The following is a 15,027-nucleotide window of genomic DNA, read 5'->3' as shown; positions in this document are numbered from 1 at the left end:
GTTGCAATGGTAAATGGGAGTGTTTCCATAATTTCTCTTTCAGATTTTTCATCATTAGTGTATAGGAATGCAAGAGATTTCTGTGCATTAATTTTGTAACCTGCAACTTTACCATATTCATTAATTAGCTCTAGCAGTATTCTGGTGGCAGTTTTAGGATTCTCTATGTATAGTATCATGTCATCCGCAAACAGTGACAGTTTTACTTCTTCTTTTCCAATTTGTATTCCTTTTATTTCTTTTTCTTCTCTGATTGCCGTGGCTAGGACTTCCAGAACTATGTTGAATAATAGTGGTGAGAGTGGACATCCTTGTCTCGTTCCTGATCTTAGAGGAAATGCTTTCAGTTTTTCACCATTGAGAATGATGTTTGCTGTGGGTTTGTCATATATGGCCTTTATTATGTTGAGGTAGGTTCCCTCTATGCCCACTTTCTGGAGAGTTTTTATCAGAAATGGGTGTTGAATTTTGTCAAAAGCTTTTTCTGCATCTATTGAGATGATCATATGGTTTTTCTTCTTCAATTTGTTAATATGGTGTATCACATTGATTGATTTGCGTATATTGAAGAATCCTTGCATCCCTGGGATAAATCCCACTTGATCGTGGTGTATGATCCTTTTAATGTGTTGTTGGATTCTGTTTGCTAGTATTTTGTTGAGGATTTTTGCATCTATATTCATCAGTGATATTGGTCTGTAATTTTCTTTTTTTGTAGTGTCTTTGTCTGGTTTTGGTATCAGGGTGATGGTGGCCTCATAGAATGAGTTTGGGAGTGTTCCTTCTTCTGCAATTTTTTGGAAGAGTTTGAGAAGGATGGGTGTTAGCTCTTCTCTAAATGTTTGATAGAATTCACCTGTGAAGCCATCTGGTCCTGGACTTTTGTTTGTTGGAAGGTTTTTAATCACAGTTTCAATTTCATTACTTGTGATTGGTCTGTTCATATTTTCTGTTTCTTCCTGATTCAGTCTTGGAAGGTTATACCTTTCTAAGAATTTGTCCATTTCTTCCAGGTTGTCCATTTTATTGGCATAAAGTTGCTTGTAGTAGTCTCTTAGGATGTTTTGTATTTCTGCGGTGTCTGTTGTAACTTCTCCTTTTTCATTTCTGATTTTATTGATTTGAGTCCTCTCCCTCTTTTTCTTGATGAGTCTGGCTAATGGCTTATCAATTTTGTTTATCTTCTCAAAGAACCAACTTTTAGTCTTATTGATCTTTGCTATTGTTTTCTTTGTTTCTATTTCATTTATTTCTGCTCTGATCTTTATGATTTCTTTCCTTCTGCTAACTTTGGGTTTTGTTTGTTCTTCTTTCTCTAGTTTCTTTAGGTGTAAGGTTAGATTGTTTACTTGAGATTTTTCTTGCTTCTTTAGGTAGGCTTGTATAGCTATAAACTTCCCTCTTAGAACCGCTTTTGCTGCATCCCATAGGTTTTGAGTCGTCGTGTTTTCATTGTCATTTGTGTCTAGGTATTTTTTTATTTCCTGTTTGATTTCTTCAGTGATCTCTTGGTTATTTAGTAACGTATTGTTTAGCCTCCATGTGTTTGTCTTTTTTACGTTTTTTTCCCTGTAATTCATTTCTAATCTCATAGCGTTGTGGTCAGAAAAGATGCTTGATATGATTTCAATTTTCTTAAATTTACTGAGGCTTGATTTGTGACCCAAGATGTGATCTATCCTGGAGAATGTTCCGTGCGCACTTGAGAAGAACGTGTAATCTGCCGTTTTTGGATGGAATGTCCTATATATATCAATTAAATCTATCTGGTCTATTGTGTCATTTAAAGCTTCTGTTTCCTTATTTGTTTTCATTTTGGATGATCTGTCCATTGGTGTAAGTGAGGTGTTAAAGTCCCCCACTATTATTGTGTTACTGTCGATTTCCTCTTTTATAGCTGTTAGCAGTTGCCTTATGTATTGAGGTGCTCCTATGTTGGGTGCATATATATTTATAATTGTTATATCTTCTTCTTGGATTGATCCCTGGATCATTATGTAGTGTCCTTCCTTGTCTCTTGTAACATTCTTTATTTTAAAGTCTATTTTATCTGATATGAGTATAGCTACTCCAGCTTTCTTTTGATTTCCATTTGCATGGAATATCTTTTTCCATCCCCTCACTTTCAGTCTGTATGTGTCCCTAGGTCTGAAGTGGGTCTCTTGTAGACAGCATATATATGGGTCTTGTTTTTGTATTCATTCAGCCAGTCTATGTCTTTTGGTTGGGGCATTTAATCCATTCACATTTAAGGTAATTATCGATATGTATGTTCCTATGACCATTTTCTTAATTGTTTTGGGTTTGTTTTTGTAGGTCCTTTTCTTCTCTTGTGTTTCCCACTTAGAGAAGTTCCTTTAGCATTTGTTGTAGAGCTGGTTTGGTGGTGCTGAATTCTCTTAGCTTTTGCTTGTCTGTAAAGCTTTTGATTTCTCCATCGAATCTGAATGAGATCCTTGCCGGGTAGAGTAATCTTGGTTGTAGGTTCTTCCCTTTCATCACTTTAAGTATATCATGCCACTCCCTTCTGGCTTGCAGAGTTTCTGCTGAGAAATCAGCTGTTAACCTTATGGGAGTTCCCTTGTATGTTATTTGTCGTTTTTCCCTTGCTGCTTTCAGTAATTTTTCTTTGTCTTTAATTTTTGCCACTTTGATTACTATGTGTCTCGGCGTGTTTCTCCTTGGGTTTATTCTGTATGGGACTCTCTGCGCTTCCTGGACTTGGGTGGCTATTTCCTTTCCCATGTTAGGGAAGTTTTCGACTATAATCTCTTCAAATATTTTCTCTGGTCCTTTCTCTCTCTCTTCTCCTTCTGGGACCCCTATAATGCGAATGTTGTTGCGTTTCATGTTGTCCCAGAGGTCTCTTAGGCTGTCTTCATTTCTTTTCATTCTTTTTTCTTTAGTCTGTTCTGCAGCAGTGAATTCCACCATTCTGTCTTCCAGGTCACTTATCCGTTCTTCTGCCTCAGTTATTCTGCTATTGATTCCTGCTAGTGTAGTTTTCATTTCAGTTATTGTATTGGTCATCTCTGTTTATTTGTTCTTTAATTCTTCTAGGTCTTTGTTAATCATTTCTTGCATCTTCTCAATCTTTGCCTCCATTCTTATTCCGAGGTCCTGGATCATCTTCACTATCATTATTCTGAATTCTTTTTCTGGAAGGTTGCCTATCTCCACTTCATTTAGTTGTTTTTCTGGGGTTTTTTCTTGTTCCTTCATCTGGTACATAGCCCTCTGCCTTTTCATCTTCTCTGTCTTTCTGTAACTGTGGTTTTTGGACCACAGGCTGCAGGATTGTAGTTTTTCTTGCTTCTGTTGTCTGCCCTCTGGTGGTTGAGGCTATCTAAGAGGCTTGATGGGAGGCTCTGGTGGTGGGTAGAGCTGACTGTTGCTGTGGCGGTCAGAGCTCAGTAAAACTCTTCATCCTTCTTTTACACTTGTTATGCTTTAAGTTTTTTACAGTGGACATGTATAGTTCTAATCAGAAAAAGCAGTGAAGTTGTTTGAAAAGAAAAATAAAGACCACCATAAGAAGCTTTATCTTAGTTATCTTTATTCACTTTTTAATATCTTCATATTTTTAATATCTTCATATAACCTGCAAGAATGGTTATTTTTTTTTTACTAAAGGAAAATTTTTTCTTTAATGTGGCGATTATGTTTCAGAAAACTTTGTTAGAGGTTGAAAGAGATCTGAAAAATTCTGAACCTGCATCTGAGACTCAAACCAAAGGGAAAAGGATGGTTATTCAGGAAGTAGAAAACTCAGAAGATGAAAATGAAAAGGACAGTGGAAGAAAACATGATGGCATTGGAGATAAGAGTAAGACATCTTTTCTCTTTGGTTTATGCAAAAAAACCCCTATCTTCTTATATGATGAGCTGGCTCAAATTTTCTATTCGTACAGAAATTCTTAGTCTACCAAATTTTTCTAGCCTTTACCTTGTAAGTACACAAGCAGGTTTTTCCTTCATCTTTTTCTTAATACAGTTCATTTCTTTTTCTTTTCTTTTCTTATTGTGGTATAATTGACATAACATTATGTTAGTTTCAGGTGTAAAATGTAATGATTCAATATTTGTATATATTGTGAAATTATCACCACGATAAGTCTGGTTAAAATCTTTTTCTTAATACAATCTCCCAAACCCATTTTTCTTCATAATCTGACATCTTTTCTAGTGCTCAATTTAATTCCTGATTATCACCTTTAAACACAAATGGCTGCCTCTGTGACACCAACCATTTGCAAGTTAACCTTATGTCCATCTCTTAGATGATTGTTTTATATATAGCTACTTGGTCAAACAAATATGTTGGCTTCAAAGGGGTTGTTTGCCTAAACATGAATGCACTGTTGGAATGCCCTGTAGCTATGCGTGCCTGTCAAAGAAATTTTTTAAAAATATGCAATTTCACTTTTGATGTAATTTAAAAAAAAAGAATCTAGACTATATAAAGTTTAATCTTCATAATATGAGACAATGAAAATTACATCAACTTTAAGGGGAAAAAAATCTGCCTTTTCATTTGACCAGGGGGGAAAAGTTTTTCTTTTTTCTTGAGAGCCCCTGAGCAGCTGAGGGGGAAATGTCAGCTTTGAAAATCATTCACAGGTAAAAATCAACTTTAAGTAATTTGACAGAATATTTTAATTTAGAGAAATATAAAATGTTCAAGTCATTCAACTTTAAAGAAAGAACAAGGAGTATAAGTTTTTATTTTTTCGTGGCAAAATATATAGTGTAAAATATATACATCAGCTTAAAATATAATCAGTTAAGCTAGGATAAAGACAAAAGCACAGAAAAGAAGGGGGAGAGAGATGAGGAGGCAGAGTAGAGCACCCAAGAAAGATGGAAAAGAAAGTGAGAGCATCAAAGGGATAAAAAGGAGAATTTAAGGTAAGCAGCTTTTCAAGGATTGAGGCTCACCTTTTTTTCCTTGAATTTATTTATTTATTTATTTATTTATTTTTGGCTCTGTTGGGTGTTCGTTGCTGCATGCGGGCTTTCTTTAGTTGCGGCAAGCGGGGGCTCCTCTTTTGTTGCGGTGCATGGGCTTCTCATTGCGTCGACTTCTCTTGTTGCCAAGCACGGGCTCTAGGCGCGCGGGCTTCAGTAGTTGTGGCATGCGGGCTCAGTAATTGTGGCTCGCAGGCTCCAGAGTGCAGGCTCAGTAGTTGCAGCGCACGGGCTTAGCTGCTCCACGGCATATGGGATCTTCCCGGACCGGGGATTGAACCCGGGTCCCCTGCATTGGCAGGTGGATTCTTAACCACTGCGCCACCTAGAGAAGTCCCGATTGAGGCTCACCTTTAAGCAAGTTCTGGGAGCAAATGTTTTTCTTATGTTTATATTTAGCTTCAGATAATTAGCCAAGCATCTTACAATTAAAGGAAATCATTTAAAATCTTATCTGGAACAAGATATAATATAAACTGTATCAATTGCTACTATTTTTAAATTATTTTTTAAAATTTACGTATAGTAAAAATGGACTTTTTGGTATACAGTTCTAACACGTGTATAATTTCATGTAACAACCACCACTGTCAGGATCCAGAACAATTTTATCACAAATTGTTGGCTAAAAGGAAAGCAAAAAAGAACACCTCCTTTTAGCCAAACCCTTCCCTCACCCCAAGCCTTGGTAGCCGTTGATCTATTCTCTGTTCCTGTAGTTTCACCTTTTCCAGAATGTCATATAAATGGAATCAGAGAGTATATAACCTTTTGAGACTAGCTTCCTTCACTTAGCATAATGTCACTGAGATTCATTCATGTAGTTGCATGTATCTTTGATTTATTCTTTTTTATTACTGAGTAATACACCATTATATGGATATACTGCAGCTTGTTTATCCTTTCATTTGTTCAAGGACATTTCGGTTTTTTCCAGTATTTGGTATTTATGAATAGAGCTGCTATTAATATTCATGCACAGGTTTTTGGGTGAACATACGTTTTCATTTCTCTGGGGTAAATACCAGGAGTGGGACTGCTGGGTCATATGGGAAGTGTATGTTTAACTTTATAAAAAATCTCCAGACTGTTTTTCCAGAATGGCGGTACCATTTTTCATTCCCATTAGCAACACATGAGAGTTCTAGCTGCTTCACATTCTTGCCAGCATTTGGTATTTTATTTAAAAATTTTTTTTAGCCATTTTATTAGGTGTATAGTGGTTTCTCACTGTGGTTTTAATTTGCATTTTACTAATGGCAAGTGATGTTGAACATTTTTTCATGTGCTTATTTGCCATGTCTATATCACTTTTGGTAAACTATCTGTTGAAATTATTCCACCAGTTTTTAAAGTTGGGTTGTTGCTTTCTTACTGTTGAATTTTGAGAGTTCTTTTTATATTTTTGATACAAGTCCTTTGTTAGATATGAGATCTGCAAATATTTTTTCCATATTTGTAGTTTGTTTTTTCTCATTCTTTTATCAGTGTCTTTCACAGAAAAAAGGGTGTTAGTTTGGTTAGAGTCCAGTTTATCAAAATTTTTTAATGGACTGGTGATTTGGTGTCATATCTTAATGCTTTGACTAAGCTAAAATCATGAGGATTTTCTCCTATGTTTTCCTTTAAAAGTTCCATAGTTTTATGTTTTACACTTATATACCATTCTGAGTTAATTTTTTTATTGAGATATAATTGACATATAACATTCTATTAGTTTCATGTGTACAACATGATTCAATAGTTGTATATATTATGAAGTAATCACCACAATAAGTCTAGTTAACAACCATCAGCATACATAGTTAAAAAATTTTTTTTCTTGTGATGAGAACTTTTAAGATCTCCTTTAGAAACTTTCAGATATATAATAGAGTATTATTAACTGTAGTCACTATGCTGTACATTACATCCCCATGACTTACTTATTTTATAACTGGAAGTTTGTGCCTTTTGACTCCCTTAACCCATTGCACACGTGTGCACATGTACACACACACACACAGAAACACACACACACAGATACACCTCTGGCAACTATCAATCTGTTCTCTATGAGCTCGGTTTGGTTTTTCTTTTTAGATTCCACATATAAATGAGATCATATGGTGTTTATCTTTCTCTGTCTGACTTATTTCACTTAGCCATACTGAGTTAATTTTTCTATGAAGTGTGAGGATTAGATTGAGTTTCACTTTTTTGCATATGGATGTCCAATTGTTCCAAAACCATTTGATGAAAACTATCATTACTCCTTTGAACTGCCTTTGCACCTTTGTAAAAAAAAAATCAATTGGCCATATTTGTGTAGCCAATAGAATCTAACTCTGGGTTCAGTTCTTTTCCACTGACCTATGTGTCTGTCCCTTTGTCAATACCACACTGTCTTGAGTGCTGTAGTTTTATAGTAAGTCTTAAAATCAGGTAGTGTGATTCCTAAAGCTTTATTTTTCTTTTTCAAAATAGTTTGGCTATTCTAGTTACTTTGCCTTTCACATAGTTTTAAAATCAGGGTTTTTTCAATTATATTTTATTTTTCACAGGCTGCATTTCTCCTATTTCTCTTAATATTCAGGTATATTCCTTTATTACATAAAATCACTTAACAGTCACATACATTTGATGACTATTTTACCACAAGCCTGTTTGTTATATTACTAAAATCTATATTTCTACTCACTGCAAAACACAAGGAATTTCCCACTGTATATCACTATAGTATATAGTAGAGTATAATTGGACAGCAAATATGAGGTAGTTAAATCAGTTCTTTCATACCTAAAAAAAGTCATGCTGGGAATTTGATTGGAACTGCATTGAATTTATAGATCAATTTAGGGAAGAAATGACATTGTAACTATATGGATTTTTCCAATCCATGAACATGGTATATCTCTCCACTTATTTAGGTCTTCTTTGATTTATTTCATTAGTGTTTTTTAAGTTTGCAGCACACAGATACTGCACATACTTTGACAAATTTATACTTAAGTATTTAAATTTTTTGGAGCTATTGTAAAGAATATTTTTTTAATTTCAGAAAATTGAAAATTGAATTGTTCATTGCTAGAATATAAAAATATCATTTATTTTAAAAAATATGTTGACCTTGTATCTTGCAGTCTTGCTAACTCACTGATAAGTTCCAGGATGCTTTTTGTAGACTCCTTGGAATTTTTTTCATAGACAATTACATGGTCTGCAGATAAGAACAGTTTTATTTTTTAAATTTCCAATCTATACCTCTTTTCTTTCTTTTTCTTACTTTATTGCACTGGCTAAGGGCTACGGTGTTGAATAAAAATGGTGAGAGTGAACATCCATGAGCTTTGTTCTTAATCTTAGAGGGCAAGCATTCAGTCTTCCATCATTAAGTTTTCTGTTAACTGTGGGTTTTTGAGAGATGGGCTTCATCAAATTAAGGAAGTAACTTTCTATTTCTACATGACTGCGACTTTTTATCTCAAATTGATGTGAACTTTTCAAATACTTTTTCTGCAGCAATTGATTTGATCATGTGGTTTTTCTTCTGTAATCTGTTAGTATATTGGATTATGTTGATTGATTTTCAGAAGTTGAGCTAGCCTTGAATTCGTGGGATAAACCCCATCGATCATCATGTATTATTCTTTTCATATATTACTGGATTTTGTCTGTTATTATCTTGTTGAGGATTTTTGCGTCTATGTTCATGAGATAAATTGGACTATAGTTTTTCTTTTTTTTTGTACTGTACATGTCTGGTTTTGGTATCAGGGTAATGGCAACGTCAGAAAAGTTGGGAAGCTGGGATGTGCTTCCACCACTTCTATTTTCTGGAAGAGATTGTGTAGAATTGATATTACTTCTTTAAAAATTTGGTAGAATTTGCCAGTGAAATCATCTGGGCCTGGAGGTTCTTTTGTGAAAGATTTAAAATTACAAATTTAATTTCTTTAATAGACATAAAACGGTTTAGGTTATCTGTTTTTTTCTTGGGTGAATCCTAAGTTTAGTAGTTTCAAGAAATTGGTCCATTTCATCCAGATTGTTGAATTTATAAGCACAGTTCATAGTACTCCCTTATTATAGCTTTAATGCCTGATTGATCTGTAGTGATATCCTCTCTTCCTGATACTGGTGATTTGTGTTTTCTCTCTTTTTTGTTTGTCATTCTGGTTTGAGGTTTATCAATGTTATTGATTTTTTCAAATGTTTCATTGAATATTCTCTGCTTTTTTTTTTAACATCTTTATTGGAGTATAATTGCTTTACAAAGGTGTGTTAGTTTCTGCTTTATAACACAGTGAATCAGCTATACATATACATATATCCGCATATCTCTTCCCTCTTGCGTCTCCCTCCCACCCTCCCTAGCCCACCCCTCTAGGTGGTCACAAAGCACCGAGTTGATCTCCCTGTGCTATGCAGCTACTTCCCAGTAGCTATCGATTTTATATTTGGTAGTGTATATATGTCCATGCCACTCTCTCACTTTGTCCCAGCTTACCCTTCCCCCACCCCCATGTCCTCAAATCCATTCTCTAGTAGGGCTGCATCTTTATTCCTGTCCTGCCACTAGGTTCTTCATAACCTTTTTTTTTTTTTTTTTCTAGGTTCCATATATATGTGTTAGCATACGGTATTTGTTTTTCTCTTTCTGACTTGCTTCACTCTATATGACAGACTCTAGGTCCATCCACCTCACTACAAATAACTCAATTTTGTTTCTTTTTATGACTGAGTAATATTCCATTGTATATATGTGCCACATCTTCTTTATCCATTCATCTGTCGATGGACATTTAGGTTGCCTCCATGTCCTGGCTATTGTAAATAGAGCTGCAATGAACATTGTAGTACATGACTCTTTTTGAATTACGGTTTTCTCAGGGTATATGCCCAGTAGTGGGATTGCTGTGTCGTATGGTAGTTCTATTTTTAGTTTTTTAAGGAACCTCTATACTGTTCTCCATAGTGGCTGTATCAATTTACATTCCCACCAACAGTGCAAGAGGGTTCCATTTTCTCCACACCCTCTCCAGCATTTGTTGTTTCTAGATTTTTCGATGATGGCCATTCTGACTGGTGTGAGGTGATATGATACCACATTGTAGTTTTGATTTGCATTTCTCTAATGATTAATGATGTTGAGCATTCTTTCATGTGTTTGTTAGAAATCTGTATATCTTCTTTGGAGAAATGTCTATCTAGGTCTTCTGCCCATTTTTGGATTGGGTTGTTTGTTTTTTTGATATTGAGCTGCATGAGCTGCTTGTAAATTTTGGAGATTAATCGTTTGTCAGTTGCTTCATTTGCAAATATTTTCTCCCATTCTGAGGGTTGTCTTTTCCTCTTGTTTATGGTTTCCTTTCCTGTGCAAAAGCTTTTAATTTTCATTAGGCCCTATCTGTTTATTTTTGTTTTTATTTCCATTTCTCTAGGAGGTGGGTCAAAAGGATCTTGCTGTGATTTATGTCATAGAGTGTTCGGCCTGTGTTTTCCTCTAAGAGTTTTATACTGTCTGGCCTTACATTTAGGTCTTTAATCCATTTTGAGTTTATTTTTGTGTATGGTGTTAGGGAGTGTTCTAATTTCATTTTTTTTTTTTTTATGTGTAGCTGTCCAGTTTCCCAGCACCACTTATTGAAGAGGCTATCTTTTCTCCATTGTATATTCTTCCTCCTTGATGAAAGATAAGGTGACCATATGTGTGTGGGTTTATCTCTGGGCTTTCTATCCTGTTCCATGGATCTATATTTCTGTTTTTGTGCCAGTACCATACTGTCTTGATTACTGTAGCTTTGTAGTATAGTTTGAAGTCCAGGGGCCTGATTCCTCCAGCTCCGTTTTTCTTTCTCAAAATTGCTTTGGCTGGGCTTCCCTGGTGGCGCAGTGGTTGAGAATCTGCCTGCCAATGCAGGAGACACGGGTTCGAGCCCTGGTCTGGGAAGATCCCACATGCCGCAGAGCAGCTGGGCCCGTGAGCCACAATTACTGAGCCTGCGCGTCTGGAGCCTGTGATCCACAACAAGAGAGGCCGCGATAATGAGAGGCCCGTGCACTGCGATGAAGAGTGGTCCCCACTTGCCGCAACTAGAGAAAGCCCTCGCACAGAAACGAAGACCCAACACAGCCATAAATAAATAAATTAAAAAAAATTGCTTTGGCTATTTGGGGTCTTTGTGTTTCCATACAAATTGTGCAATTTTTTATTCTGTTTCTGTGAAAAATGCCAGTGGTAGTTTGATAGGGATCGCATTGAATCTGTAGATTGCTTTGGTAGTATAGTCATTTTCACAATGTTGATTCTTCCAATCCAAGAACATGGTATATCTCTCCATATATTTGTATCATCTTTAATTTCTTTCATCAGTGTCTTATAGTTTTCTGCATACAGGTCTTTTGTCTCCTTAAGTAGGTTTATTCCTAGGTATTTTATTCTCTTGTTGCCATGGCAAATGGGAGTGTTTCCTTAATTTCTCTTTCAGATTTTTCATCATTAGTGTATAGCAATGCAAGAGATTTCTGTGCATTAATTTTGTATCCTGCTACTTTACCAAATTCATCGATTAGCTCTAGCAGTTTTCTGGTAGCATCTTTAGGATTCTCTATGTATAGTATCATGTCATCTGCAAACAGTGACAGCTTTACTTCTGCTTTTCTGATTTGGATTCCTTTTATTTCTTTTTCTTCTCTGATTGCCGTGGCTAAAACTTCCAAAACTATGTTGAATAATAGTGGTGAGAGTGGGCAACCTTGTCCTTGTTCCTGATCTTAGTGGAAATGGTTTCAGTTTTTCACCATTGAGGACGACGTTGGCTCTGTGTTTGTCATGTATGGCCTTTATTATGTTGAGATAAGTTCCCTCTGTGCCTACTTTCTGGAGGGTTTTTATCATAAATGGGTGTTGAATTTTGTCGAAAGCTTTTTCTGCATCTATAGAGATGATCACATGGTTTTTCTCCTTCAATTTGTTAATATGGTGTATCACATTGATTGATTTGCATATATAGAAGAATCCTTGCATTCCTGGGATAACCCCACTTGATCATGGTGTATGATCCTTTTAATGTGCTGTTGGATTCTGTTTGCTAGTATTTTGTTGAGGATTTTTGCATCTATGTTCATCAGTGACATTGGCCTGTAGTTTTCTTTCTTTGTGACATCTTTGTCTGGTTTTGGTTACAGGGTGATGGTGGCCTCATAGAATGAGTTTGGGAGTGTTCCTCCTTCTGCTATATTTTGGAAGAGTTTGAGAAGGATAGGTGTTAGCTCTTCTCTAAATGTTTGATAGAATTTTCCTGTGAAGCCATGTGGTCCTGGGCTTTTGTTTGTGGGAAGATTTTTAATCACAGTTTCAATTTCAGTGCTTGTGATTGGTCTGTTTTTATTTTCTATTTCTTCCTGGTTCAGTCTCAGAAGGTTGTGCTTTTCTAAGAATTTGTCCATTTCTTCCAGGTTGTCCATTTTATTGGCATATAGTTGCTTGTAGTAATCTCTCATGATCCTTTGTATTTCTGCAGTGTCAGTTGTTACTTCTTTTTCATTTCTAATTCTATCGATTTGAGTCTTCTCCCTTTTTTTCTAGATGAGTCTGGTTTATCAATTTTGTCTATCAAAGAACCAGCTTTTAGTTTTATTGATCTTTGCTATAGTTTCCTTCATTTCTTTTTCATTTATTTCTGATCTGATCTTTATGATTTCTTTCCTTCTGCTAACTTTGGGGTTTTTATGTTCTTCTTTCTTTAATTGCTTTAGGTGTAAAGTTAGGTTCATTTGAGATGTTTCTTGTTTCTTAAGGTAGTATTGTATTGCTATAAACTTCCCTCTTAGTACTGATTTTGCTGCCTCCCATAGGTTTAGTGTCGTTGTGTTTTCATTGTCATTTGTTTCTAGGTATTTTTTGATTTCCTCTTTGATTTATTCAGTGATCTCTTGGTTATTAAGTAGTGTATTGTTTAGCCTCCATGTGTTTGTATTTTTTACAGATTTTTTCCTGTAATCGATATCTAGTTTCATAGCGTTGTGGTCGGAAAAGATACTTGATACGATTTCAGTATTCTTAAATTTACCAAGGCTTGATTTGTGACCCAAGATATGATCTATCCTGGAGAATGTTCCATGAGCACTTGAGAAGAAAGTGTATTCTGTTGTTTTTGGATAGAATGTCCTATAAATATCAATTAAGTCCATCTTGTTTAATGTATCATTTAAAGCTTGTGTTTCTTTATTTAGTTTCATTTTGGATGATCTGTCCATTGGTGAAAGAGGGGTGGTAAAGTCCCCTACTATGATTGTTTTACTGTCAATTTCCCCTTTTATGGCTGTTAGTATTTGCCTTATGTATTGAGGTGCTCCTATGTTGGGTGCATAAATATTTACAATTGTTATATCTTCTTGGATTGAGCCCTTGATCATTATGTAGTGTCCTTCTTTGTCTCTTGTAATAGTCTTTATTTTAAAGTCTATTTTGTCTGATATCAGAATTGCTACTCCAGCTTTCTTTTGATTTCCATTTGCATGGAATATCTTTTTCCATCCCCTTTCAGTCTGTATGTGTCCCTAGGTCTGAAGTGGGTCTCGTGTAGACAGCATATGTACGGGTCTTGTTTTTGTATGCATTCAGCCAGTCTATGTTTTTTGGTTGGAGCATTTAATCCATTTACATTTAAGGTAATTATCGATATGTATGTTCCTATTATCATTTTCTGAATTTTTGCGTTTGTTATTGTAGGTGTTTCCTTTCTCCTGTGTTTCCTGCCTAGAGAAGTTCCTTGAGCATTTGTCGTAAAGCTGGTTTGGTGGTGCTGAATTCTCTTAGCTTTTGTTTGTCTGCAAAGATTTTAATTGCTCCATCAAATCTGAATGAGATCCTTGCTGGGTAGAGTAATCTTGACTGTAGGTTTTTCCCTTTCATCACTTTAAATATGTGCTGTCACTGCCTTCTGGCTTGCAGAGTTTCTGCTGAAAGATCAGCGGTTAACCTTATGGGGATTCCCTTGTATGTTATTTGTTGCTTTTAATATTTTTCCTTTGTATTTAATTTTTGATAGTTTGATTAATATGCGTCTTGGCCTGTTTCTCCTTGGATTTAGCCTGTATGGGATTCTCTGCGCTCCCTGGACTTGATTAACTTTTCCTTTCCCATGTTAGGGAAGTTTTCAACTATAATGTCTTCAAATATTTTCTCAGTCGTTTTCTTTTCTCTTGTTCTTCTGGGACCCCTATAATTCGAATGTTGGTGTGTTTAATGTTGTCCCACAGGTCTCTGAGACTGTCCTCAATTCTTTTCATTCTTTTTTTCTTTATTCTGCTCTGAAGTAGTTATTTCCACTCTTTTATCTTCCATGTGACTTATCCATTCTTCTGCCTCCGTTGTTCTGTTATTGATTCCTTCTAGAGACTTTTTAATTTCATTTATTGTGTTGTTCATCATTGTTTGTTTGCTCTTTGGTTCTTCTAGGTCCGTATTAAACGTTTCTTATATTTTCTCCATTCTATTTCCAATATTTTGGATCATCTTTAGTATCATTACTCTGAATTCTTTTTCAGGTATACTGCCTACTTCTTCTTCATTTGTTTGGTGTGGTGGGTTTTTACCTTGCTCCTTCATCTGCTGTGTGTTTCTCTGTCTTCTCATTTTGCTTAACTTACTGTGTTTGAGGTCTCCTTTTTGCAGGCTGCTGGTTCGTAATTCCCGTTGTTTTTGGTGTCTGCCCTCAGTGGCTAAGGCTGGTTCAGTGGGTTGTGTAGGCTTCCTGGTGGAGGGGACTGGTGCCTGTGTTCTGGTGGATGAGGCTGGATCTTGTCTTTCTAGTGTGCAGTTCCACATCTGGTGGTGTGTTTTGGAGTGTCTGTGACCTTATTATGATTTTAGGCAGCCTTTCTGCTAGTGGGTGGGGTTGTGTTCCATCTTGCTAGTTTCTTGGCATAGGGTGTCCAGCACTGGAGTTTGCTGGTCGTTGAGTGGAGCTGGGTCTTGGCGCTGAGATAGAGATCTCTGGGTGATTTTTGCCATTTGATATTACGTGGAGCTGGGAGGTCTCTGGTGGACCAATGTCCTGAACTCGGCTCTCC

The 15,027-nt window shown here is 36.0% G+C and overlaps 1 protein-coding gene across 1 annotated transcript in view; it reads left to right on the top strand.

Annotated features, from left to right (window-relative positions):
- The window catches only part of SPAG1 (sperm associated antigen 1), a 102,032-nt gene that overhangs the window by 40,544 nt on the left and 46,461 nt on the right, over positions 1 to 15,027 (top strand). The window contains exon 10 of the mRNA XM_057532176.1: positions 3,670 to 3,826. Coding sequence (XP_057388159.1) covers positions 3,670 to 3,826 — 157 coding nt within the window. The remainder of the gene's footprint in view (positions 1 to 3,669; positions 3,827 to 15,027) is intronic.

The sequence above is a fragment of the Balaenoptera acutorostrata genome, chromosome 17 (assembly GCF_949987535.1).
Source record: "Balaenoptera acutorostrata chromosome 17, mBalAcu1.1, whole genome shotgun sequence".
NCBI classification, from domain to species: domain Eukaryota; kingdom Metazoa; phylum Chordata; class Mammalia; order Artiodactyla; family Balaenopteridae; genus Balaenoptera; species Balaenoptera acutorostrata.
This window is presented reverse-complemented; position numbering and strand designations above follow the sequence as displayed.